Genomic DNA, 27,375 nt, shown 5'->3' with positions numbered 1-27,375 from the left:
AATAAAAAATCCGTTATTATATTATCAAAAAGTTACTCCCGAATCAATTGATTAAATTTTGATTGTTCCTATGAATCAGCATTTGAAAAAAATCATGTTTTCAATACGAAGAAATAAAATCAATTTTTAAAAAAAAGTAATAGGTACGCCTGTTCATCTATAGACCTGACTTTTAAAAAACGTGCTAGTCTGTTTAATATTAACTGACTAAATTTGTTTTAAATTAAATTTTAATGTATGGTGGAACCTCTCATAACGAGCACCTCTCATGAGGAGAAAATTAAAAAAGTTGCTTCCTTAATGAGCGATATTTCGCATAGCGAGTTACAGAGAAAGGGCAAGTCCCTTTTCACGACATTCACTTTGAAATGTTTCGCTTAACGAGTAAGATTCTGGAACGAATTATGATCGTTATGAGAGGTTCCACTGTAATTCTAGTTAAAACGTGGTCGTCCCACATATGAAGTGTGTATGGCGTGTTTTAGTGCCCTTTTCTTTCTATTATTTCATTCGCTAGGTATTGCAATAGTAAATTACAAAATATAAATCCGCGGATGTAGTTCTATATTCATTAAATACCTATCCGCGCTTTTCTGCTCCTCCGCACAAATGATGCCTCATTTTGTGGAACACTCTGTAGGTACGAGGCATACAATCGTAAAAAGTGTTTTATTTTGAACTTTTCGCTGGCAATAGAATACCATCACTCGCGGGAATATCTAATGTAACATACTCAACCTATAAAGGATTGGGAAAGACTCGTTTTGTGTTTATAACAGCCGATATAATCAATATTTTCATTCATCATTTTCTTTTGCAAAATTCGCCTTCGTAAAAACTTTTTTTTCGTAAGTTGGTAACGAATGACGTCACACAAACGAATCCACACTACTAGTATTACAGCTCTATAAAGCAGATACATAATTGGATATGGCCCATAACACACCCGATGACGTATAGCGGTGTCCGTTTTTCGTTTTATTAAAATATCTAAAGTTTAAACATTTATGTCTCCCTTACTTCTCTACAAGATTTCAATAGGAATGTTACCGATAGTCTTGTGAATTTTCATATTTATTTATTAGCCAATAAAAATACATCGTGAGAATGATCCATTATTCTCTATCTCTCCTGAAAATCTGACACCAGATTTAGGATTATTTACTTCGTTCCTAACTATTTATTTATATTTTTTAATATTTTTAATGAAGTTTTCTATATAATAAATGAATTTTTGTACTTACTATTTGTAGATAGTCATAAAGATATTTGTTTGAAGAAACATCAAGTTAAATACGAAATAATTCGTTCGAAGTGTGGTTATAAATAAATTAGTTTGAATTACTTTTTTTTTTTAAATTAGATTTATCCCATCGTTATTCGTAATATTTGACCGAGGACTAGAAACACGCTTGAATTCCTTGAGAATTCGTGTGGTGTAATATTTATCTCACAATCTTAAGGACACGTGGTATTATGTAATTACCTAATTTTATTCTCTTATTTCTAAGATTTTTTGTGTCTCCCGCATCGACTGTTTCGTGATTCATCCTTCAACCGTCAAGATGCAAAACCAGAGTCGAACTCGATAGAAATTTATACAATCCTTTATACAATCTCTAAAACCAGTTTGATTATTATTAATTTATTTCCTATTTTAATCATTATTATTTATTTTAAAAAATCATCGTTGAAATATAATGAAAAATTAAATTCAATTACGTGCTATTTTTAAGTAAGCCTGAGCGGGTGCTTTTGAAAACAGAAACCAAATTGTGGCAGAGTGAGGTTCGAACCTAAGAGCTTCGACTTATACACAGAGTCCGGGACAATCATATATAATGTCGATCCGACCATCGATTGAATTACTAATGTATTGAACCTATTGATGTGCGGCCATACATAATTTCCGCATAAAGTGTTGCTAAGCATGTCTAAAAGAATAGGTAGTTACCCTAAAAATCCGCAAATTACCGTCAATATAAATCATTTCCGACTCCAACACTGTTTTGAGATACCGAAGATGAATTCCGTTCGGCCCAGTGCGTTCTATTTTAGACGGGATACTCTTGGCTTCTGTCGTCTCTACGAGAATGTCTGGTTCAGTTTTCGTCTATGTTTAAACAAACGAAACCCAAAATTCACGCATTTTTGCATTCCGCTGAAATGAAATTATCGCATACGGCCTAAGTTTGTATTGACAACTCGGATTATTTATTCGTACAAAGCAAACGTGGCCATGCGACTTCTGTACGTAGAACATAACATACATAGTATGGCAACTGCACGACCTCACGTGACATCGTATATACTCGTGTGGCTGTCATCCAAGAAATCCTGTCGCGTAACATTATGCAAAAAGCGCAGATTACTTTGCTCCGTAAGCCTCTTGATACGAGTTTATAGCGTGTTCGTTATCAAGAGCACTTTGTGCCTTGCGCGTCCAAGTTCAGTAATGCACCAAATACAATTATCGGTTGACATTGGTCCGAGATTAGCTACCGGAACACGAATGTCCGATCACAATCTCCTTGTGCCCGTCATTCCCGCGGGGATCTCGCGCTACGCAGTCAGGCAGTCTTCCCGGTATTATTAGCCGGACGCACTTCGGCTGGAATCTCTCCGCGCGTCTCCCTGTTCGGGCCAAATTGTACACTTTAAATCGTGTTCCTAATAAATGCTAGTCAAAATGAGTGACGCGTTGAGCGAATGGAGCACAATGCCGCTAAGAAAAATAAAGGAGAATACATTCAACCACTGGGAGATCTTACTTTATGTGAGCAATTTTTTTTTTACCCATTTTACAACACTGACAATTTCCCAAATTACATTTTATACCATATAGAAACTCGCGGTTTCAGCGCGTAGTATTATTTTCAACTTAGATAACCGACCGTAGAGCATATACGCATCTATCGTCTACTTTTTTATTTACAAAATATACATCAACGACGGTCGCATAATGAATTTAATGGCCATCATATGAAGAAGGCTTTTTTAATTATAAATTATTAAATTGTATTTGTATATGTTGATTTAACAATTTTTTTCAATACTGTTTATTTAATTTTATTTACTTATTCAGTTACGCTGTTTTAATTTCTTTTGAATTAATTTATTCAAGAACAGTATAACAGTTTTCGAAATGCCATGACAATTTTTACTTCACTTCGCGCACTCAGTGCATCATGTTTATGTAATACAAATTCGAAGAAGCTACTCTTTCTATATATATTATTAGATATAAAAAATATTTATCCACTAAAATTATATACACATATTTAACATTATATACATATATTAACCTTACTAAATGTACTTTCATAGGAAAAATGAAACATTCCTGACTGTTTTTGAATTTCAAACATAAAATTATTATAACAAATTGTTTAGCACGTATAAACCATGAGAATATATCGCTCACTCCTTTCAAGAACGTCATAAATAAAAAAAACTTGATTTTTCAGGAGAACGTTTTTAAAGTTTAAAAATATAACACAATGTATTAAAAATAAATATCAAGCCACTTATTGAACTTTTTACTGTGCAACAGATCTTTTTAGGTAAAACCTGAAGGTTTTTTCTCCATTTGAAAAATATTTAGTTTATTTAAAAAAAATAATTAAACAATACCTTTTCTTCAAAATGCAAGAACAACACTTTTTGCCCTGTAGCGCGTAAATATTAAGTTAAAAATATGCCTCTTTTGATAGGATATAGTACATTTTCTGGGCATTCCGATAACATGCACAACTAAAAATTGACGATTTTCGATTTATGACGTTCTTGAAAGGAGTGAGCGATATAACAAAGATGATTACTAAAAACACTACGTGTAGAAAGTAAATCATGTGGTAGGGTGCGCGATTACGAGGTTTAAGTCGGTGAAAACATGTCCCCTCGCTGGCTGCTGATCATATTTAACCTAAGAATTTAACCAAAGTTACTTTGGAGTACTTTTTCTTTTAAAACATTTATTAGTTTTAAAATCGTTCATTTTGGGTTTGACTTCCTCGTTAAGTCGCTATTTACTAACTCGTCATGGATCGCACTGAACATGAACGGTATTCATGATTCGTGACGCGCTTTCTCGTGACAGTACAATGTTGTAGATAAAACTAGTTTTGTTTAACATTTTATTAGGGACCGTGAAAATGTGTACTTAAATTATTGTGATTTTTATTATTATTTTTTATATTGTTCATTGAAAGGTAAAGAGACACTGTGTAATATTTGTCAACATGTAAATTATCTTTATTTTAATTTTATTCTCACGCATTTCCCTTGCTTAATGCATTTGCTCGTTTTCTTAATGTTTTCGACGTCTTGGGAATTATATCTAATTTTTCATAATGTGTACCGACTAAAGTAATTAGTTTTTATGTGTACCTATATGTAATACCCATTGGCTTTGAAAGGTCTCTTTCGAGAAAAGACACTTATTTTTAAATTATTTATTGGCAATTAAACCTAATGGGGTATTATAACTACCTGGGAATATCCGTATTTACCATACATCCTTTACATTTAAGTTGACATGTATATTTTACGTGTTTTCGTTAAAAATGCAAAAAAATATTTATTAATACTTTTAATTTACAAAACCGTCTATACGAAAAATGTAATTTTTCGTGCTCTTAGTAAATGACGTAACTATAGGTTTTTTTTTACTGCATGGCCAACATTAGCAGGTCTAGTTGATGTTTCATTAAGTAGGTATTTAGATTCCCGTACATGGCCCGTCGTGATTATCCGAAGCGCGTATTATTTTTTTCCTTATGGTAGGTTAAGATTTACCATAGTTATACATGCAATATTTATATATATATATATATATATATATATACATATATATATATATATATATATATATATATATATATATATATATATATATATATATATATATATATATATATATATATATATATATATATATGCACAATATACAGTGGAAACTTAACGAGTAATTCGCATAACGAGCAAAAAATATGCGAAAAAATTGCTCCCTAACGAGCGATATTTTGCATAACGAGTTTCTATAACTTATAAGAGTTGATGTCGTAAAAAAGGGACTTGCCCTTTCTCTATGAAAGGGCAAGTCCCTTTTTTACGACATCAACCTGTGTTCCGGGACTTCCGCGCCAGTCAAAACAAAAAACGTTTCGCTTAACGAGTGTTTCGATTGACGAGTAAGATTCCGGAACAAATTATGCTCGTTATGAGAGGTTCCACTGTATATAATCAGGAACACGTTATAAAAATACGAATGAAACTTTTTTGCTTTCTTTTATAAAAAATATATTTTATAATAAAATATCTATTTAAAAAAAACATTAGTACACCTAGTGTAGTAATACTACAAATGGAATATAAAATAAAATGTCGATGATATATATATTCAGAGTGGTAAAAGGTCCTTTATCAGGTTGCCACTCTGTCCATTCGTGTGTTTCCATAAAAAAAATGAAAAAACAACAAGGAGGGCGTGATCGATGACGTATATTTTTCTGTCGATTTTTTTAATCGATTAAATCATCAATTTGTCGGAATTTAGTTGGACTTCCCGCGCCCTCCCACTCTCCAGGACCGTTATCAGCGAGCACGAGTCCGTGATCGTCAATCGTCGGTACAACGCTGTCAGTTGTCAGTTCTCCTTCGCGCGAGGTCGACGCCGCTCTGTGGCTAGTGAAGAACTTGCGAAAGTTAATTTACGCGTTTTCCGGGAAAGTAATTCGGTGACTTCGAAAAGTGTTAAAAATAATTCTCAAAAAAAATTAACGATCGGTTAAATTCTCGAGTTTGGAAAAAAGAAAGTTCTCAAGTTTGCAAAAAGAAGAGAATAATAGGTTCTTCGTCCGAAATGTCTTTCGAAGTGGAGGAATGGCCAAGTGCCGCCACTTCGGGAGACGTCCTAGGAGAAGTCGTCGTGTTTGTCAACGATATATTTTCTAAGGTAACTTATCCCTCCGATTTGACGATTCACCGAGCTAGAGTCAGGTATTCGCGGGCGTGAATTTAAAAGCGAATAGGCAGTTAGTCAGTTGAACGTTCACTCACGGTTCGTGAGTGGGAATTGGAATTATGACGAAAGCGCGTCACCGCGCAACTCCGATTAGCAACAAGCCGCTCTTATTCAAATAATCGAAAAACGTCAATCGTGACGTCATGCCCACATGGCCCAAAAGCGCGGATGAAATAAAGTAACTGAAATATTTATGGTTACGAATTTTATTTCATTCTTATTTGGATATTAAATAAATTAAAATGCGTCATGCGTAGAAACCTCGACGTAGTGGGATAGATGGTTGACTGCGAAACAGTCTTCAGTTCCCGCCAAAAAATGAAATTGAAAAAATTTCCCGAAAAATTAATTGAAGAAATATTCATTTTCAATTGGCCCGTGTGTACTGTGTCTTATTTTCATATCAACTTTCCCTATCCTACCTGCAGAAAAGCCTCTAAGGTAGAGGCTTTGGAGGGTCAATTCTCTAAGCAAACAAATAAACATATCTATCCTGGTTTGCCGACAAAACGATTCAAGTCAAATACCTCATTCAATCAATTTATAATATCTCGACATTTCGCTATAATTTTTGTCCGGGAACTCATTCTTCAAAATATTATTCGATGCGCGCCCGTTAATTTTTTTTCTGAATACGCCGATAGAAGCAGCCTTAGGCTGGCTGTGCGCCTTCAGGCGTGTCGTCACATAATTTTGTTGTTAGCGAAGGAGAGTTCTGAAGGAATACAAACGTGTATTCTCACTGATAATCTTAGCGTGCATAACATTTTTTTACGTACACGTTCAGCCGAAATAATTCATTAATGAGCTATGCCTTTTGCCAAAGAGACATCTTTTAAATGTTACGTTTTAACTAACCATAACGCCGCTTCTCGCAGGGGCAGGCAGAGAGAATATAATGTCTTTGGAAACATTCTTCGCCTCTTCCACGTTCATGCACCTCCTCATACATACCCGCCGATTATTTCGACTCGTGTTTCTTTCTATTTTTCTCTTTCGTCTTATCCATTATTCAGGGCATTTTCTTGACTCGGGATGATGTTTTAAACGTTTGGGATATTCCGTTTTGTTTTTGATTGTGAATTTTAGAAAACAATATATAAAACGGCTCGATTCGGCGAACCGTCGGTAAATAGTAAATTGACGTCACGGCAGTTGGGTTATCATTACTACTTCCTGAATGGAAAATTATAGTCCGTACCCCACTCTGCGCAATAATGTCTTAGATGAGTAAAATCTATTTATAATTTTATAAAATAAATATATGATTACTTACGTAACTTTAAAAAAAAATTATAAATAAAATTTTAAAACGAAGTAATAAAAACCTTATTCAACCCTAAGATTTCCGATTCATGTTCAAACCCCGGAATTCAAAAGTTTAATATTTTTTGGAAAAATAACAAAACACAAAATTATCATTATTTCATCTCTTATTTCTTAACTTACAAAATACAATTTTTTTATACGGTTTATTTTTTCAAGTGGAAAATTTACGAAATATTTTCTTACATATAATATATAATAAATCATATATCGTAGTAGTACAGGAGAAAGTGACCAACTAACAAAACGTAAAATGTTCAGGAGGGCCATTTAAGTCACTTTTGCTTGGCAAGAAAATAAACATCAATGCAGTTAGTCATTTTTAACAAGTCAATATATCATACTTTCAAGTTTAAAATCCTTTGGGATTTTTTCAGGGCAATATTAAGCTAGTAAGATATCAAATAGTCAATGATCACGTTTTTGTAAAAAATGCACTTGGTCATTTTCTCCTGCATGACTACGATATGTATGGTATATATTTTTCTAAACATTATTTATTTAAAAAAAAAAGCTTTTTGATATTCAGTTATGAATCTAATATTGACCCCTTTTTTCTTGAAATACACAATTAAAGACTGGTGCCGTGGCGAAGTTGGGTAGACTGCGAAACTGGCGTCGCGGGTTCGATTCCCGCCAAGTGCATAGTAAATAAAATAAAAATTCAATTGGTCGGGTTGTTTGTGATGTATTTTTTACATTTACCTTCTCTATCCTACCTGCAGACAAGCCTCTAAAAAGTAGAGGCTTTTCTAGTTATTCTTTTTTATAAATAAAGTAATTACATGTATGTAAAATGTTTAGCTGGCTAGGTAATTTAATTCAGACAGGAATCCAACTCCCCACCCAAGTATCCACCCTTCTTTCTGAACCTAATTCTAAAATTGCTGTCATAATTTTTTCAAATGGTAAAGCAAAACGCATTGAAACCTTGAAATTTTGTATTAATTGTTAGTATATCTTCTATTTTATTAAAATTATACTGAAATATAACATTATATATTCAAGTGTTTAATTTTAATAAAATAATCATGTCATTCCACAAAGTTAGTGCTGAATCAATAAATAATGTTCTTCTATTATTATTTTGTTAATAAAAATAATGATTGACACTGGCAGATACATTCTTTCACTGGGTGACTGCCAAATAAATTTAAAAACAATATTTAAAAAAATGAATTGATGGTGTAATTTGATGATTGGTCATTGTTTCAGTATCTGGATATCGGAGAGGATATGAATGTGCCGGATGACTTCACCCAGAGCGAGATGCAGACGGGGAAGTGGTGGAGACACCTGCTGGCGGGAGGATGTGCGGGAGCCGTGTCCCGGACCTGTACTGCTCCTCTAGACCGCCTCAAGGTCTTCCTTCAGGTACGCTCCATGTTATATGTAGCTATTATTAGCACCCAAACAAATGAAAAAAAAACATAAAGCTTATATTGTAGTTGCCATATAGGAACGGTTCTTTACACTTCAATATAGTGTTGGGCAGATTTTTCTTCCGATTTTCTAAATATGGTTTTTTCAATTTTGAACTGTTAATCATTGGTATTTTTTCAATTTATCTACAATTTATCGTATGTAATATTTACTTCAAATTATTTCCATATTCTCTTAAAAATATTATTAAAGGTTTATGACCAAAAAGTATTCCCAACCACAAATAATATTTATACATACATTTCAGGTCAATCCAACCAGAGAGAAAATGACCAGTTGCCTGAGCAACATGTTAAGAGAAGGCGGTTTCAAGGGCCTGTGGAGAGGAAATGGAATAAACGTCATAAAGATAGCGCCAGAGTCTGCAATAAAATTTGCCGCTTACGAACAATGTAAGCGGCTTATTCTCGGCAACAGAAGAAACGCTCCCCTAGAAATCCACGAGCGCTTTGTGGCTGGTGCGCTAGCCGGAGCATTTAGCCAGACCGCCATATACCCGCTTGAAGTCCTCAAAACCCGCTTGGCGTTGAGGAAAACCGGCCAGTACAGAGGGATTGCTGATGCGGCCGCCAAGATATATCAGCGCGAGGGACTCCGCAGCTTCTACAGGGGCTATATTCCTAATATTATCGGCATCATTCCATATGCTGGGATAGACCTCGCCGTCTATGAGACGTTGAAGAAGAAATACTTGCGTATCCACCCGAGCAACGAGCAACCCAGTATCCTCTTGCTACTGGCTTGCGGCAGTACCTCATCAACTTTAGGCCAGATGTGTTCTTATCCACTGGGGCTAATACGAACTCGCCTTCAAGCGCAAGGTAAATATGTCATTCTGTTTTGTAGCTTTCACTAAATCTACTCGCGCATGTTTCGACAATTCACCCGAGCACTTTGGTTTCAGTAATGAATGTATGTTTTGTTTTTCAGAAAAGAACTCCGGGGCTGAAACAACGATGCGCGGCGTGTTTAAAGAAATCATCCGAAAGGAAGGCATACGTGGCCTGTATCGCGGAATCACGCCGAACTTCATAAAAGTACTGCCTGCTGTTTCGATCAGCTATATAGTTTACGAATACGCCAGCCAGAAGTTGGGAGTAAATATGTCTTGATGCACGCGAGATCATACATTTCATAATTTTCCTACTAGTTTCTTGTTTTTGCTAAGTGATAAGTGTTAACAATCGGCTCGCCCGCCGATAGCCGATATTGTGTTGCCTTACAAGCGTTGCGAGCGAGTGCATTGCGATCACATTGTGAAATGGTGGAGGTTTGCGGAGAAGGCGTGTTGGTGCCCGGGGACAGCACTCAGCAGCACATTGTGATATTCAGCTACAACCAAATGTACTGAAAGTATGCCCATGTGATATACCTAATTCGTTGTATTATTTATTTGTGAAATCATAAGCGATCTGTTCTTTTCTTTATTCGCTAATTGTATTAGGAAAATTTTTCTTTTATTAAATGACTCACCGGTATATGTTTCGGTGATTCTTTTGTTGTAATCGTCACTTGAGCAAGATAATTGCTTAGGATTAGTTAGAGACATTTATAATTTAGTTTATGCGTTTACTGTAATTTCATGCTGTATTTCGAAAATGTTACAAAACACGCATATGACATTTTTCATACGAGAGAATCCTGGCTGGAAACTAATTAAATGTCATCTCAGATCCTGTTGATCCCTTAGATCGGAACTTGAATGCTTCTGGCAAAGTTGTGTTTTGTAACATTTTTGGGGTAGAACATTATTTACACATATTTTGGTCCCATTGTCGGGCCATTGTTTGTCGTCTGTTTTGCTGTTTGTAAAAAAGTATAGTTTTTACATTTACGCGTGCCTTGGGGTTCACGACACATGTGTGTGTATGATGATTTTCTCATTTTAAATGAAAGTGCTCGTGTCCGTAAGATCTCATTTATTCGCAATATACATTTGGAGGAATCCTGTCTTTATATGTATTCCAACTACGAGCGATAGTTCTGTAGTATTGTATATATGCTAGAGAGTTAGTTAATCAGGGGGTTTAACATAACACATTTCCTAGGGATTGCCGTGTCTACAAAATTACCGGCGTAATACATGAGATGTATGGGTAACCTTTCCTTACAATGATGAGACTGCCATTTTCTGAATATCCATTAAGATGTACATAGTTTGTAGTATTATTATTTTTAAAACATTTGCTTTTAACTTCCAATTATATTTATTAGTATTCTTTAGGTTGAGTTATTTTAAACATAAAATGTTGTTCTTCATGACATTACATTCCCAATATATCATCTTTATCAGAAAAGATGTGAAAAGGAGTCTTATTCTATATTTTTTGAAGGCCTTCTGTTTTTCTTGTATAACTTATTGTAATTTTGATTATCAGCCCGAGGTTTACACCACCTTCCATTAGTGGCTATGATGAAACATCGCATTACTCTTCTTTCTGTATATTTTTGTACAATAAATTAATAAATAGATTATTTTTCATTAATCTTTTCGAAAAACTTCCACTAGTTGAGTAAGGCAGTATGACATACGCATTTATAGCCAATCAAGAGCCATACAATGTGTTTATAAGATATCATGTTTATTATCATATATTTCTTAAGTTAACAAAAATTTACATTCGCCATAAGTAAATTCAAATCATTTCTTTTCAAAGTATCGGAAGAGATTGACTAATCATTTATTTATTATTAAAGATAGTGTAAATTATTGTGTTTCATACTTGTTGAATATTTAGATGTTTGTATATTTAATTTGTGTAGGTAAATAATCGGTGTGAGAAGAATGTAAATTGTAAAGCCAAAGAATATTAATCCTACAATGCCTTTGAAGTTAATAAGTAAAATGTTTCATGTATTTATTTCATTATTTTAATCCACTAGACTAATTGTTTTATTTTCAAACGAAGTATATAAGAATAAAGTTAGTGAATAAAGGAATGCGCATTGTAGGAAGCTCTCCTTGGCCGGAGTACATGACAGGAATGCAACTGCATGGGGAAGATGGATACGTGTATGTATATAAGCAATATGTAAAGTTTACTTGATAATGTAAACGTGATCATTTTGAGCAATAATGTCTTTGTAGTTAAATTTAACTAAGTGGTCAAGGGACGCGAAGTCTTTATAGATATTTTTAGATGTCACTAGGTTTAGTGATTTGTTTCTTTCTGTTTAGGCAGGTTTGGTTTATTTGCCCTTTTAAAAGGGCCATTCAAATGTTGAGTATTGTTTGGTATTACCCGTGCGCTTTAAAAGTGTCGTTGCATTTTGCCGATAAAAATATTGTATTATAAGGGTGTTTATGTTGGTGCTAATGGAATATTGGTACTGTGTAGTAATATTCCTTCGCAATGACCCGCTCGCAAAGTTTTTAGTACTTATTATTATATTACATACTTAGCATCTCTTAAGCCAGAACTCTCTTTCATATTTATATTATAGTTAATCTCTACTAGGTGGTAAGCATATTTAGCAGTAAGTTTGACTTCTTGTGTCTCCATGCTATTTTGGGAATGTTAATTTTTCTTAACCAAATATTGCTCCGGCTGTGTGACAGAAAATAAATCAAATTTACCTAAATGGCACAAGAAAACATGGCAATAATATTAAAAAGACAAAAGATAATCTCATGTACCTATTGTAAACTAGCTAGTTGGATAACTAATATAATTTATCGTTTGTGAAGAAGTTTGTCCCTATTTAAATGTTATTTATTTCTTAGTTGGATTTTAAAATTCTATTATACTTGGGCTCTTAGTGCTTAATCCTATTGGCCAACAATTGGACAAATCTATAAACTAATCAAGGAATTAAGAATTTCATATCCTTAATATTGTAAATTTTGTCTTTTTAAATGTCGATTTAATTTTTTTTAAACAATTTGTATTAACTATTGTTCTTGGTGCATTTTGATGTTGTGAATTTACAAAAACCATTTGTGACTTAAACTCGAGCTCTCTACACGTTATTTGTATCTCTATTTAGTGAGACTATGTATCACTATCATGGGTAATGCCAAATGTGTGGAGAGCTTTGTGTTGATCTTGTACTCCATTCATATTAAAGCAATATTATTCATAATTTAAGGTTTTTATTTCATTTTCAAGGCATTAAAGTATACTAGTTAAAAATTATAAAGCAATATTATTCATAATTTGTAGTTGATATTTCATTTTTATGAAGTACACTAATTAAAAATTATAAAAAAGTGTATTTTGCACACTATACAAATCCAAGAGATTGTGTTCTACAAACACGCTCCTCATTCTCTAAACACACAATCCCAATGCCAAACGTAGATCGCACCAACGGAATCTATATCAGAAAATAACTTAGGCTTCTTTCAATACACAAGTTATGAAATGCATTTAACATTTTTGCAATTAACCACCATTGGTATGGCTAAATTCAATTGATGCATGCTTGATTTAAAATATATACATTTAGATTAATAAATGTCATCCATAAATCACTACCAGCTGCGAGTGAAAGCTTTATACTCAAACTTGAGTCAAAACTCTTATGCATACTGATGTTCCTGGTGAAGAATGGTCAAAATGGAAGATATCGTCACATGTGATATGTGATATATCACTTATCACATATAATCATAGAAGTGCAGCTCAATTTAGCAGCACCTTGAAAAATTACTGATTTCATGCATGCTTTTAGATAACACAACAATATTAAGCTCTTCCCAACGGAACATTGTATGTGTCAATTTTGAGGATAATATATTTTTGAATATCCTAAAAGTAATATAGGGTCCGCCATCTAAAGTTTTTTTTTTCAACTAGTGCTTATTTCGTGAATGGTAACACTTAGCTCATGTCTGATTTGACAGATAATTAGTTTTATCCTTCCGCTGAGCGAATATGGTTGTGTATACGCTTGAACAACGCTGGGAAATATTGCGACATTCGACTTACAGAAGATGCCGATTTTGCCAAAAAAATCATCTTTTCGGATGAAGCTCATTTTGATCTTGGCGGGTATGTAAACAAGCAAAATTGTCGTATTTGGGGCACAGAAAACCCGCACGCATACATTGAAAAGCCGGTACACCCAAAACGAGTCACTGTTTGGTGCGGATTTTGGTCCAGAGGCATAATTGGGCCATTTTTCTTTGAAAATGAGCAAGGAGTGGCCGTTAGTCAATGGCGATCGTTATCGGGCCATGTTGAACGGATTTTTGTTCACAAAAATTGAAGAGGAGGATATTGGCAACATTTGGTTTCAACAGGACGGCGCTACGTGCCACACAGCCGAAGCTACACTCGATGTTTTGCGCCCCATTTTCAAAAAAAAAATGTTATTTGGCGGACCCTTTACTATTTACATGTGATATGTTATTAGATTGAAACCAATATTTTTTTAGCTTTTCCACTTTATTTTTATTTGACCAGCGACCGGGTTTCGTCGTTACCGACATCATCAGCTGATGTCGGTAACGACAAAACCCGGTCGCTGGTCAAATAAAAATAAAGTGGAAAAGCTAAAAATATTGGTTTTAATCTAATAACATATTAAAAATGCAATTCCATCACAAAGTGTCAGTGGATAATATAAATTTACATGTGAGTTCATTTAGTATTTCTGAGTTGTGATTTGTGATACATTCAATATCTTAAATTTGTACAAAACATATCTACTACAATCTGACTAATTACAAATAAGGTAACATTTAGTGGCAGGTGGCGTTGCGGGTTCGATTCCCGCCAAGTGCAAAGTAAATTCAAGAAAGATTTATTTTCAATCCGGGCGTTTGTGATGTATTTTTCACATTTACCTTCCCTACCCTTACATCCTACCTGGAGACAAGCCTCTCAATGTAGAGGTTTTGCGGGTATTCCTTTGAAAAAATATATTTAAATATTCCAGTCTCATTGAACAATTCTGTCATTAAACAATATAACTTCCGTTTGAAATTGTGATTCATCCTGATGATATTTATGTCAGAATGTTTTTTCTTCTTGATCTTATATGTCACAAAAATAATATTTAAAGCATCCTTTACTTTTAAAACTTAATTTTTTGGTTACAAAGCTAATTAATGTTTCAAAGACAGCTTTATTGCTGACAGTGCTGCACAAATTTTAAGGTGATTTATAATGATTTATATGATAATTTGGTTTTTCAAACAAAATTTAATTGTGACAGTTAAAAAAATGATCTTAACACTTTCAGCCCGGAAGGTAAATTAGTGAAATATGTTATTTGATTTTTATAATATTCAATGGTTCAATGGTTTGCTAACTGGCTGTACTGGCGCGCGCTTGGAATATTCCGGGTTTGAATCTGTGATGTATTTCTTTGCTGCGGAATATTCCAGCTCCGAGTGTTAATAAATCTTCCTTACATAACAAATTTTAATTCTCGTATTTTATTTATTCATCATCTGGCGGTGCGTTATGCATATGCATTGTGCGTATATCAACGACCAAGACAATAAAAAATAATACTAGGTAAAATAGGTCTAATAAAATGGTACGACCCTCCACAATAAACCAATACTGAAAAACTTAATTCTTCTCTTCTGGCTCAATTGTATTCAAATTTCTGCATTGCAATTGCTAACTTGGATTATTATAGTTTTAAGATTGTTGCGATAATTATCGTTATATTTGATAAACATTACACATACCTTAGTAATTTATTGTCTACATGTGTACCTTTGTTATATTATACAATATTTCATTCTCATCACTCTGAATGTTGGTGCCAATTTTTGTACTCTCATATTTGTTATTGTTTTCTAGGGAAATGACCCATTCCTAACACTTTTTAAAATACAGTAACAAAAGTATTAATTACAAAATTGTATAACCTGTTAAGGTAACAATAATTGTACATGGTAAAATTAAACAAATTTTAAATTGACTTTTAAGAAATTAAATTTCACCAAAGCTGCTGCTGTATTTGAAAAAGTATCGCTGCCATCTTGAGTCATTTTCCATGGAAACACCCTGTATGTGTTATAATTAGTTAAGCAATTGGTTTCTTTTAGCAGTGTTAATATTTTATATTTGTCTATGTATAACAATTTGACTCCAGTTTTATCCAATTTGAAAAGTTAACCAAACGGTAAAAATAAAGGTATTCATCATAATAATAAATAATAATATATTCATCACAATATATTCATCATACCAATGTTATTAACAAGTTACTCCTAGCTATTTGCTTATTTCATCTCTACAATGTTTTCTTCAAATAATAAATCTTTTATCTCAAAATTTGATATTTTATTTATTTTCCCTATTCTGTCCACTACGCCGATAGAAAGATTTCTATGTAATTGAATAAGTTGGATCCGGGTTCGTTCCGGAATAACTGTTTGCATAAGGCCAATGTAGGCTTGGCTTTGCCTGGCCGTATAAAAGAAGTATTATTCAAACTATAATTGTATTTACTTTGAACATAAACAAATCAATACTGTAACAATCTCAAGTAGCAGCACTTAATTTTTTCATCGCAAAGGAAGATGGAGATAAATTTATCCCAAATACCAAAATTGGGATAAATCAAAAAGCTGGTCATCCGGAAAACTGCAAACTGAAAATTGGAAGGAAACATCCGAACAGAGTAAAATAAAACAACAAGTAACTCAAAACCCCTTTATTTCATTAAAAATGTTACAGTCTCGCATTAGCAATAATACATTGACATATATATTAATAAAACATATATAGTATTGTTAATGAATTGTGTAGCATCTGTCACATTGAAAACGAACAGACCAAGCTGTTACCATTTTAAAAATTCATATAACAAAATAATTTAGAAAAAAATAAGATAGCTAGTTATAATACTCGCAATAAGATAAGCACGATATTGCCAATGTGGGGTCTCGGACTAATTGTGAGTGCAGAAGTAAATTACCATTACGTAAGTACAATTATTTGATGGTGATTTTGAAAAGTTTAGACAAACTTAATTTCTTTTTTTTATTTGGAATCAAGTAAATACTTGAATTTTAAACAAAGCTACAGAGTTTTCAAAATAAGCAATTGCAGATTTAAGATATCAGTAAAAACTGCAATTATTTATTTACCAACCTGTTATTTCCATTGAAACCGAGATACAATATCCCAAATGAATTTAAAGCATTGATTGAATGGGTTTGTAATTGAAGATTAAATTTATAATATGAGATGCTTATTGCAAAACTTAAAAAGCAATAAAATATGAGAAAGTAGCGTAATTTGTTGTACTAAAAGTGACCGTAAGATGTTAAGCCAAAATGAATATAAGGCTCTCGACAGACACTGAACAATATCATGAGCGCATTCTTAAACAAATGCAAGGGAGAAAGTAGCTGACGGGACATACACCTTCCACAAACGAAAATGCTTTGGTACCCATCAACTACCCTCATTCAATACTAGAGGTCGGAACAAATACATATTTCCTATCAATATGCATCTCTCCTTGGCACTTGGACCATTTGAGGCTGATGTCTCTGTCTCTCATCACTCAGTATTAAGTACATTCTACAAACATCCGCCCATCCCGAGCCACTATGTTCTGGGAAAGTGGCATTGTGCGTAACCATTGCCAAACTTCGATATATAAGAATAAACATTCCGACCTCCCATATTGATTGAATATATTCATACACAGCATGATAAATATATAAATATAATATTTCAATCACAATAGCGACTTTTTAAAATTTCAATATTTATTTATAATGTTTCACCAAAATATAATAAATCTTACGCTAGTTATATTCCTATCAGTACCAGTAACATATTTTTTCAGAGTCTGACCAAAATTTATTGGAAATTAAGGTTATAAGAATGAATAACACAAACAACAAGTAAGAAATCTCAGCAATGGTTAAAAAAAGAGAAAATATACACTTTTATTATCTAAGCTAGGGAAAACTACATAAAAAAACATTCGCTACACCATTTTTAATTATATAATTTATCTACCGTGTTTTACTACACCAAATATGCGTATAATTATCAGAGTCATATTAAGTCTATTGTTTCCAATTATCGTCAACATTATGAGTAGTAGGACTTTCCTTTACAACAGCTACTGTATTTACAAATTTTCTAACATTCATTTATTCCATTTTATCATTTATCCCAACACACATGTCTACTATATTTCACAAGAATTTCATTTTAAATGGCTAATTAAAAAAATACAAAACTGTACAGTAAATGGTTGCAGTAAGTCACACCATATCCAGATTATTTTATTCTATTTTTTGTATGAATGGTAAGATCAATGAAATTCATCATCAAATATTAAAACCAGCTTCGGAACGTAAAAAATATTCTAATTTCAATTTCAGTTATTTTAAAACTCAAGTTTTGAAAGTATGTACATAATTTAATTAGCGCCTTTATATATTCTCTGCAATTTATTTTCTATGGAAAAGAGGAAAAACATTATATGTATATGATATTATATAATACTATATAATATCATATACATATATATATATATATATATATATATATATATATATATATATATATATATATATATATATATCTATGATATTATATAGTATTATAACAGTAAATAAAAATCGAAAGCAGGTTTTTATACTTGAAGAGACAGGTATAAATTTATAAAAAAGTAGTATGTATTAACTTAACCCATCGGACTAAATCTTTACGTTGTCAAACAACTAAACATGTCTATTGGCCGAGTAATGGTATTTAAAAATAATTACATCTAATTTATACAGTGGGTAAGCTGGGCTAACATCCACTCCATTTATTACTTAATACATTATTTACATTCCAGCAATAAAAAAGGACATATATTAATTTTATTTTACCAAATTACCTGGTTGAAAAAAAACATATACGTTACAGAAACAAACAGTACGGAGATTTATGGGGCTTGGATTCTAAGAAAATATGCTCAGAAATTAGTCAAAAGTAGCTACTATTACGGCTCAAACCGTCTGAATGAATAGCAAAGTAGGTAATATTATACAAAGACCATTATTGCTCCGCAACAGAATCGGTTAGAGCGTTTCCAAATACTACTTATTGTATCTGAAACCAAAAACATGATTTCTATCACCGTTTGGGAAATTGAAGCATGAAAATAATTTTTTATAATTTTTTATTCCTATGTACACGCGGAGAGACAGAGGTCTTATATAAATCGAACATTCAACTTTGTAGAATCGCTCTTAAAATATATGTTAAAGGAAAAAAGTATGGCTAGTCAATAAGAGGTGTGTGAATTATATATATGTATGTATGTTTATATATATATATATATATATATATATATATATATATATATATATTTGTCCGCCTCCGTAGTGTAATGGTCAGCACGCTTGTCTACCGTTCTGGAGGTCCCGGGTCCGAATCCCAGGGGGGTCAAATAAATATAAGTGATTTTTTTCACTCTTATATTTATTCAATATTACCCTGAACTGGTACCTGAAGCGGAGGGCTGATTACCTTTCCTTAATGTGTAAACAATCAAGATAACACTGCATTTTATAAAGTTGAGTAAGTAAAATAAGCGTGAAGTGAAGGAAGAAAAGGAAATAAAATACTTTAGGAATAATAAAAATATTTACAACCGTCTTTAAAAAAAGGAACATTAATAAATGTATGCGAAAATTGCACTTTATCATTAGAATAAAAACATTAACATTTTGCATTTAAGTAATAAAGGCTCAATTAACAGCTGAAAATAAGAACACAAAAAGATTGCTAGATTAACATCTAGTTTTCTAACTAAATGGAAATGTTATAATAAATGCATAATTGTTATTCTTTTGAATAGTAATTATACATATATTTTTGGTTGTTTAAACCACATATAGGGCTTTAATTAAATATTTCATGCCTCTACGCTACTTAGGTTATATAACCAAGTTTATAGAAATAACAAAATGCGCAGGGTTTATGATAATTGTCATCACAATATTCTACAACTGCACCTTTATTGGATTAAGTAAGGAAACAATATCAACATACTTATTGCTTTGTTTAAATAAAGGCATTTGCCATCGATTATCACTCACTCTCAGGGCGTCAGGAAATGCATTCACATTGAACTGTAGCGCATCAAATACATTTTCACATCAGGCTTTTTCTCTCAAATAGTAAAATGAACAAGTTTTGCGTAACATTAACTAGAGTCGGAAAACATAAGACACAAGGTATTCGTGCATGACAATCTTTCGACATCCAATGCCATGGAAGTCAATAATTACTTTTATATCCTTTTTTAAATTATATGCAATCAAAAATCAGAAATACTATATCCGTGTACATGATATTTTCATCACAAAACAATATAACCATTGTATATATTTTTTTAAATATGCACAACTTTAAACATAAGTAAAAGTGGTTCCCAGAACTCTAGTTATTCACTATTTGAGCTTCTACGCAGTAAAAAATTTAGGCAGTATTATGTCAAATGATAATACACCATCCAGATATATATTATAAATCTTTGTAATCCCACTGGGTATATAAAATTCAGTTAATAATTGGTTCCAATTAATATTGCTCTCATTTTGACCTAAGTACAATTAAAATCAAAATAACAAAAATATTCTAGCATACAATAATTTAAATTTGTGGGATATAGATCGGGTCATATAAATGTATTAGTATAAACTATGTTCGCATTTAGATTGGATATTTTATTAGTATTGGATTCCAAATAATAAAAGGATTTGTAGGTTGTTTAAACTACATATCTTTGTAATCCTGCTGGGTATATAAACATCCAGTCTAGAATTGCATCTCATTATTATTGCTCTCATTCAAAGAGTATGTATTGTACACAATAAAAATTCCAACACAGGATTATAAAAATTTGTAGAATATAGCTTGGGATATAAAATTCAGTATTATAAACTAAATTTACATTTTGATTGGATATTTTATTAGTATTGCATGCCAAATGATAATATACCTTGTAGATTGTTAGATAGTATAAACTATATAGGTAAATAATAACTGTGTAATCCCACTGGATATATAACATTCAGTAGAGAATTGCTTTTATTTAGAGCTTAAGTAAAATTATTGCTCTTATTTAAGCGTAAGTATTATACATAACAAACATTGCAACATAGGATTATAAAGATTTGCAGAATATAGAATAAGTTATACAAGTTAATTTTTATAAACTACGTTTACATTTGAATTGGATATTTTGTTAGTATTGCATGCCAAATGATAATAAACATTGTAGATTGTTAGATAGTATAAACTAAAAAGGTAAATAACTTTGTAATCCCACTGGGAATATAACATTCAGTTGAGAATTGCTTTTATTTAGAGCTTAAGTAAAATTATTGCTCTTATTTCAGCGTAAGTATTATACAGTAGAATCGCGATATAACGAAATCCAAGGGACCAAAAAATATTAATTCGTAATAACGAATTCCCACATATAACGAATTTTTTAAAATCATACTTAGTATGTACATGTTGCGCGCCGTTGCAAAAAATGTTGCGCGGCTTTTCAAAAAGATCGCAAGTTCTGCAAACAAAGGAGGAAGGGGGCCATAGGGAACTGAATATCTACATATTTTCACTAGTTTTCTTATTAACCTTACGGTGATAAAATTGCCGCGGGAATCGATGATACTCGTATGTATTTTGTACACAATATGAGAATGTGATTTTAAAACAGGAAAAACGTAAATATTCATAGTTGCTTTTACTGGCCATATTTAAAGTTGAAATATAACAATTTTGTAATGTTGGGTCTGGTAAAAATGTATCTGAAAATGAGAATAATAACATCAAATATAATAATAATAATATCACAAGTAGCCGCCAAAGCCGAGAACGAGAACGGCTTGCGCGCTACTGACGGCCAGTGTTGTCAGACGTCAAAGAGTAGTTTTCGATATTGAGATTGCGAAATTACGAAATTGCGAAATTACGAGACGGCGAAAAAATTTTTTTTTCCAAAATTTACGCGATGAATTTTTTTTCGCCGTCGCTAAAAATTTCCTAAAATCCGTTAAAATTCCGTTATAATCCTTCAAATTCCGTTTGATCTCTTTATTCCTTCAAAATCCGTATAAAACGGATAAATTCGTAATTGTCCAAATTGTCCGTCATATTTAATATTCCTAGTTGCTTTTATTGGCCATATTTAAAGTTTAAATAAAACAATTTTGTAATGTTGGGTCTGGTAAATGTTATTCATAATGTCATTCATTTGCAGCGACGGAAATAAATAATTTGTAAAAAAATCGGGAATCAAATCCTAACATAAAATCGTAAAAATACACAAACGTTTCTGTGTTTGCGCGTGTGGCGTGCTTTGTAAGTATGCGTGCATGTCGTACGTCGTAACACGTTACTCCGCTAGTCCAATAGTGTGCAGATTGTCTTACCCGACACTACGCCCCACTTAGGGCGCTTGTCCACTACCCGAAATTCCGTGTAATTTTACTGTCCGGCACGTCAGTTAGCGTTTTAAAATGACGATTGGCTTGGATTGGCTTGTGCTTTTGTCCATCTTTCTTCGGATCGGAGCTCTTGATCGGTGCGTGAACACGTTGCGCGTAAATTCGATCGTAAAATCGTCGTTTTAAAACGCAAACTGACGTGTCGGACGGACGGTAAAATTATTCCGTGTAGTGGACAAATGCCCTTACGATGTAGATAAAAGACAGATGCAATTTGAGGATTATTATTGTCAACAGAATCATTTCATTGAGATAAAAAGATGGATTGTAATTTGAGAATTATTATTGTCTACCATTGAGATAAGCAGGTGGACTGATTATGGGAGAGAATATACTTGAGAATTTTTATGGCCTACAGAAATAATTTCATTGAAATAAGAAGAGAGATTATAACTACGTCGCCTACTTTCAAAATCCGCCAGATCCATATAAGTCGATTTTACAAAAAAAATCCAAATTCTCCGGATAACATTTATGTTTCAAAGATTTGTCTATCTTTATATAAAATATTTTAAAATAGAGAATTTTCCCATTTTTTCGGAAAGTTTTTCAGTACTCAAAAAAAAACACGAGACACAAATCGATACTGACGTCATCTTAACTTTTGACCTATCTCCGCTCTCTGATTGACCGATATGGGTCAGAAGGCAAGTTTCATGAATATATCAGAATTTGAAATACAACGCTGTTTTTAAGTATTTTTTAGCGGAGTTTTCAAGTATTTAAAAATTTTGAACAATAAAAACCACAACTGGCATTCCGATAGAGTATTTATTTTAAAATCTTATAAAACTGGATCTAGCAGATTTTGAAAGTAGGCGATACAACTAAAGAATTATTATTGCTAAAGTAAATCATTTCACTGACTCATTGACTCTAATTACTAATTACTCAAGCTGATGGGATATTGTATTGAATTACTTTTAAAAATCGCCATAAAACCATCAGCATATGGTGCGGCGGCGCGGCTTGAATAATTTTATCTTAACATTTTTTATTTCTGCGCGGCGCAGTGGCGGCGCGGCTTTGAAATATTTTTATCATAACATTTTTTATTTGTTATAAATTTACTTAAATGTATTGGCACTTTTTCGTACGGGACAAAAGTGATTTTGTTATACATAATAACGGGATTTCGTTATATAAATGCATTTTTGTATGAAAAATTAGTTTTAGGGAATAAATTTGGTTTTTTTTTTCGATATACGTCATTTTTCGATATATCGCGATTACTTATATCGCGATTCTACTGTACATAACAAACATTGCAACATAGGATTATAAAGATTTGCAGAATTTAGAATAAGTTATCCAAGTTAATTTTTATAAACTACGTTTACATTTGAATTGGATATTTTGTTAGTATTGCATGCCAAATGATAATAAACATTGTAGATTGTTAGATAGTATAAACTAAAAAGGTAAATAACTTTGTAATCCCACTGGATATATAACATTCAGTAGAGAATTGCTTTTATTTAGAGCTTAAGTAATATTATTGCTCTTATTTAAGCGTAAGTATTACATATAATAAACATTGCAACATAGGATTATAAAGATTTGCAGAATATAGATCGAATTATACAAGTTCATTATTATAAACTAAGTTTACATTTAGATTGGATATTTCGTTAGTATTACATGACAAATATTAATAGGTTCTGTAGATTGTTAGATAGTACATACTAAATAGCTAAGTAACTTTGTAATCCCACTGGGAATATAACATTCAGTTTAGAATTGCCTCCAATTGCTCTCATTTTACACATAATTATCACACATAATAAAAATTGCAACACATGATTTAGATTTGTAGAATATGATCGGATTAGATAATTTATTACTATAAACTATGTTTGTCTTTAGATAGATTTAGAGGTATTGCATGCCAAATAATAATAGTTCTTACATAGCTAAGTAAAAAACTACATAGCTTAGTAACTTTGTAATCATACTGTTTACATAATATTTAGTCGATTGCTTTAAATTATTATTGCTCTCAGTTTAGGCGTAATTATTATACATAACAAAAATTGCAACATACGATTATTCAGATTTGAAGAATATATTATCTCTGTAATCCCTCTAGCATCAAGTATAGAATTTCCCCCAAATATTATTGCTCTCATTTAAAGCGTAAATATTATATATACCAAAAAATATTGCAATATGCAATTTATATAAAAATTTAAATAGTATTTGGACACCGAAAAAAGGAGTTACAATAAAATAAACAAAGGGATTGATTACACATAAGTATAGAGGGATTGTGAACTTAAATTAATTTGTCATCATACTTTTTTTTTTAAAGCAAATACAACTGCATCGATTTCCAAAAATAATCACTTGTGCACTTCTTCTTCATTAGACCAGCGTTTTTCCACTTCTTGCAGTTCATATTCCCACTTCAACTCCAATTCTCTGATATCTTTGGCAATCCCCACTTCATACGTATCCTCCTGAAATATCAAGAATGCACATTTTGAAATGTGACTACTGTAACTAAGCATACAGTACAGAGCTATATTTGGAATCATAGAACATAGTATGTATACACTTTCTAGTAATTGATTTTAGTTTAAAAAAATTTAAATTGTACTATCCAATTTAATATGAATCAATTTGAACCAAGTGAAGAATTTGTTCAAAAATTTATATAGATTTAAAAAAAAACATCATTTTTAGTGTTATAAAAACATTTGTGATGTATTGGGGGATATTTTGGATGGTGGAAGTGTCTGAGATAGTTTTCGAAATTTCGATCTGAAGATTTTGATTTGAAGAATATCCCTAAATGTGGAAGACACACTTAAGTGGGTGAAGTTATACTGGCTACTGAAATAAAAAAACAATCCAACTCATTCTATGGAAACATTTGCAAACAAACTCGGATATTCATGGTCAAGTGTTCAATAGAGTTTTGAAAAAATCGGCAGTGTGGAGACAGGGTAAATAGATACCGCACCCTCTAAGTGACAAGCGCCTCGGTGATCAAGTGAATGTGTGCAAAGAGCTGTTACAAATTCAATCAGAAATGTCTTTTTCAAATGATGTCATCACTACCGATGAAAATTGGGTGCTGTATTCTACTTTACAACTAAAGGTCAAATACCAACATCCACACCTAAGACTGGTCTTACCAGAAAAAAGTGATTTTGTGTGTTTGGTTGGATTCCAAAGGAATAAATTATAATGAGGTCCTCAGACCTGGACAAGCAATTAATGTTCAACTTTATTGTGAACAATTCAAAGGTTTATTAGTCAAAATAAAAAGGAAAAAAAGCATCTTTGGCGAATTGGAAGAAAGTAAATTAAATAATCTCGGATGGAATATCTCATCATACTCTCTTGACCTTGCTCCTTCGGGCTACCACTTGTTTCGTACAATGTAACATTTCTTAAAAGGAAAAAATTACACCTACAATGATGATATGAAAAGGGGTATAACTGAATAATTTGAGTGGAAGCCCAAGTTTTTTTTAATAAGCCTTTAAAATGTTACCAGCAAGATTGAAAAAGGTCACAAAGAATAAAGGAAAATTTAAATTGTAATTAAACTTGTAAAATAAAGAAAATAAGAATATTTTAATTTTTCTAATTATAAACGACATTAATTTAGGTATTCCTATTAAATATACATATAGGCGTGTGTGTGAAAAATAATTATTCATATATTACATTCGAATGTTAAAAATAACTGTAAATTGTAAAGCACCCTTAAGGTGATTTTACACAAAAAGGTGCTATGTAAATTATCCAATAAATAAAGAACTTTATTAGGCTTATCTATATTTACAATAAGATACAATAATAGTAATACCTCAGCATCATTATTTTTGGCAGGAGCTCTCAAATTCACTTGGTTATTTACATCAGGGGCTACGGGAACCGCTATAGGCATATCTGCACTGTAGCTTTCACCCTGAAACAAAAAAGGATGTAACATGTTTATGTTTAACCAAAATCCAATATATCGGTTACCAAAATCCAATATATCGACTTTCAGTATTCTAGCGAGATATACTGGATCCCCGGATCCAACGTCATGATTTATAAAAGTATCAGGTATATTTTGGACAGTATGTTAGGGATTCTTTCAGGGATGTGCAATTTAAAAAAAATAATGTTATATTTTTTCTTAAATAATTACATTAATTATTATTTACGAAATTCCAAAAGCTGGGTACGGCCATATTAACACCTTTCGGCATTGATAGGGTTAATCAAAGAGTATAATTTCCCACTAGACATCTGTCCGCCTCCGTTGTGTAATGGTCAGCACACTCGGCTGCCGTACTGGAGGTCCCGGGTTCAAATAAATAAAAGTGATTTTTTTCACTTTTATATTTATTCAATATTACCTTGGATTGGTACCAGAAGCGGAGGGCTGATCACCTTTCCTTCATGTGTTAACGATCAAGATAACACTGCGTTTATATGATGCAGTGCCCTATGCACCATTGGTGAGCGGATAAGGGTTTGAATGAAGTGAAAAATTAATGAAATGAGACATCTGTAATGCAAAGATGTAATTCTTACGTGTCTTATTTGTTGCTCCCTCTGCTGTATACCGTGCTGTATGGTGCGCAGCTCTTGGGCCAGCCGGTCTGTGTCCGCTGTCCCCGGGAGCCTCTTCTCCTTCATCTCCGTGGCCAGTTTCAGGGTGTTCAGCTTCCTCTCCAGCTGCCTCAAGTGCGACTTCATCTGTGTCGGCGAGGGCACTTGCTGAGGGTTGGACTGGAACGGGGCGTACATTGACATCTGAAAACAAAATATGCATGCTTGTTAGAACAGAATATCTTCTTCTTCTTTATGTAGATCCTAGGGATCTGTTTGTGCCTCCGCATGTCGCTCTTGGGATGTCAACTCCCAGCTGTCTTTCCATCTTTTCGAAGGTCTGCCTGGGGGTCTGCGTCCTTCAGGGATAACAGAATATAATTAACAGAAAAAGTCCTAAACTTGTGGGCAGAAATTATCAATTTAAGTATACAGTGAGTCCTCTACTTACGTGAATTCATACTTACACGATTAAAAAAAAAATAAAAAAATCTTTCCACATTTTCATTTTTGAAATTTAACTTTTTTTTAAAAATTAACCCATAAAGCCTTTAAAGGCTTGTCTGAAGGTAGGATACTT

The 27,375-nt window shown here is 32.5% G+C and overlaps 2 protein-coding genes across 7 annotated transcripts in view; one reads left to right on the top strand and one right to left on the bottom strand.

Moving 5' to 3' along the window:
- SCaMC (Short Calcium-binding Mitochondrial Carrier) overlaps nucleotides 1-12,934 on the top strand; it is a 41,413-nt gene extending 28,479 nt beyond the window's left edge. Inside the window, exons 1-4 of one of the 3 annotated variants that reach the window (XM_088261389.1) lie at nucleotides 2,593-2,776; nucleotides 8,567-8,725; nucleotides 9,042-9,615; nucleotides 9,725-11,408. In XM_088261389.1, the coding sequence (XP_088117515.1) occupies nucleotides 2,678-2,776; nucleotides 8,567-8,725; nucleotides 9,042-9,615; nucleotides 9,725-9,906 (1,014 nt within the window). In that variant the 5' untranslated portion in view covers nucleotides 2,593-2,677 and the 3' untranslated portion in view covers nucleotides 9,907-11,408. Of the gene's footprint in view, nucleotides 1-2,592; nucleotides 2,777-5,621; nucleotides 5,957-8,566; nucleotides 8,726-9,041; nucleotides 9,616-9,724 lie in introns of those variants that run through there. The other 2 variants (XM_088261390.1, XM_088261388.1) reach the window with 2 other exon arrangements.
- Nucleotides 12,935-23,286: 10,352 nt separating this feature from the next.
- Nucleotides 23,287-27,375, bottom strand: part of roq (RING finger and CCCH-type zinc finger domain-containing protein roquin) — a 26,442-nt gene continuing 22,353 nt past the window's right edge. For 3 of the 4 annotated variants that reach the window (XM_088261345.1, XM_088261347.1, XM_088261344.1), the window contains 3 exons: nucleotides 26,778-26,999; nucleotides 26,059-26,160; nucleotides 24,523-24,697 (listed from right to left, as the gene is read on the bottom strand). In XM_088261345.1, coding sequence (XP_088117471.1) covers nucleotides 24,581-24,697; nucleotides 26,059-26,160; nucleotides 26,778-26,999 — 441 coding nt within the window. In that variant the 3' untranslated portion in view covers nucleotides 24,523-24,580. Of the gene's footprint in view, nucleotides 24,698-26,058; nucleotides 26,161-26,777; nucleotides 27,000-27,375 lie in introns of all 4 variants that reach the window. The other variant, XM_088261346.1, reaches the window with a different exon arrangement.

This window comes from Brachycentrus maculatus, unplaced genomic scaffold (genome assembly GCF_059751285.1).
Source record: "Brachycentrus maculatus isolate JH-2025_06_01 unplaced genomic scaffold, ASM5975128v1 h1tg000153l, whole genome shotgun sequence".
In the NCBI taxonomy this organism is placed as follows: Eukaryota; Metazoa; Arthropoda; class Insecta; order Trichoptera; family Brachycentridae; genus Brachycentrus; species Brachycentrus maculatus.
This window is presented reverse-complemented; position numbering and strand designations above follow the sequence as displayed.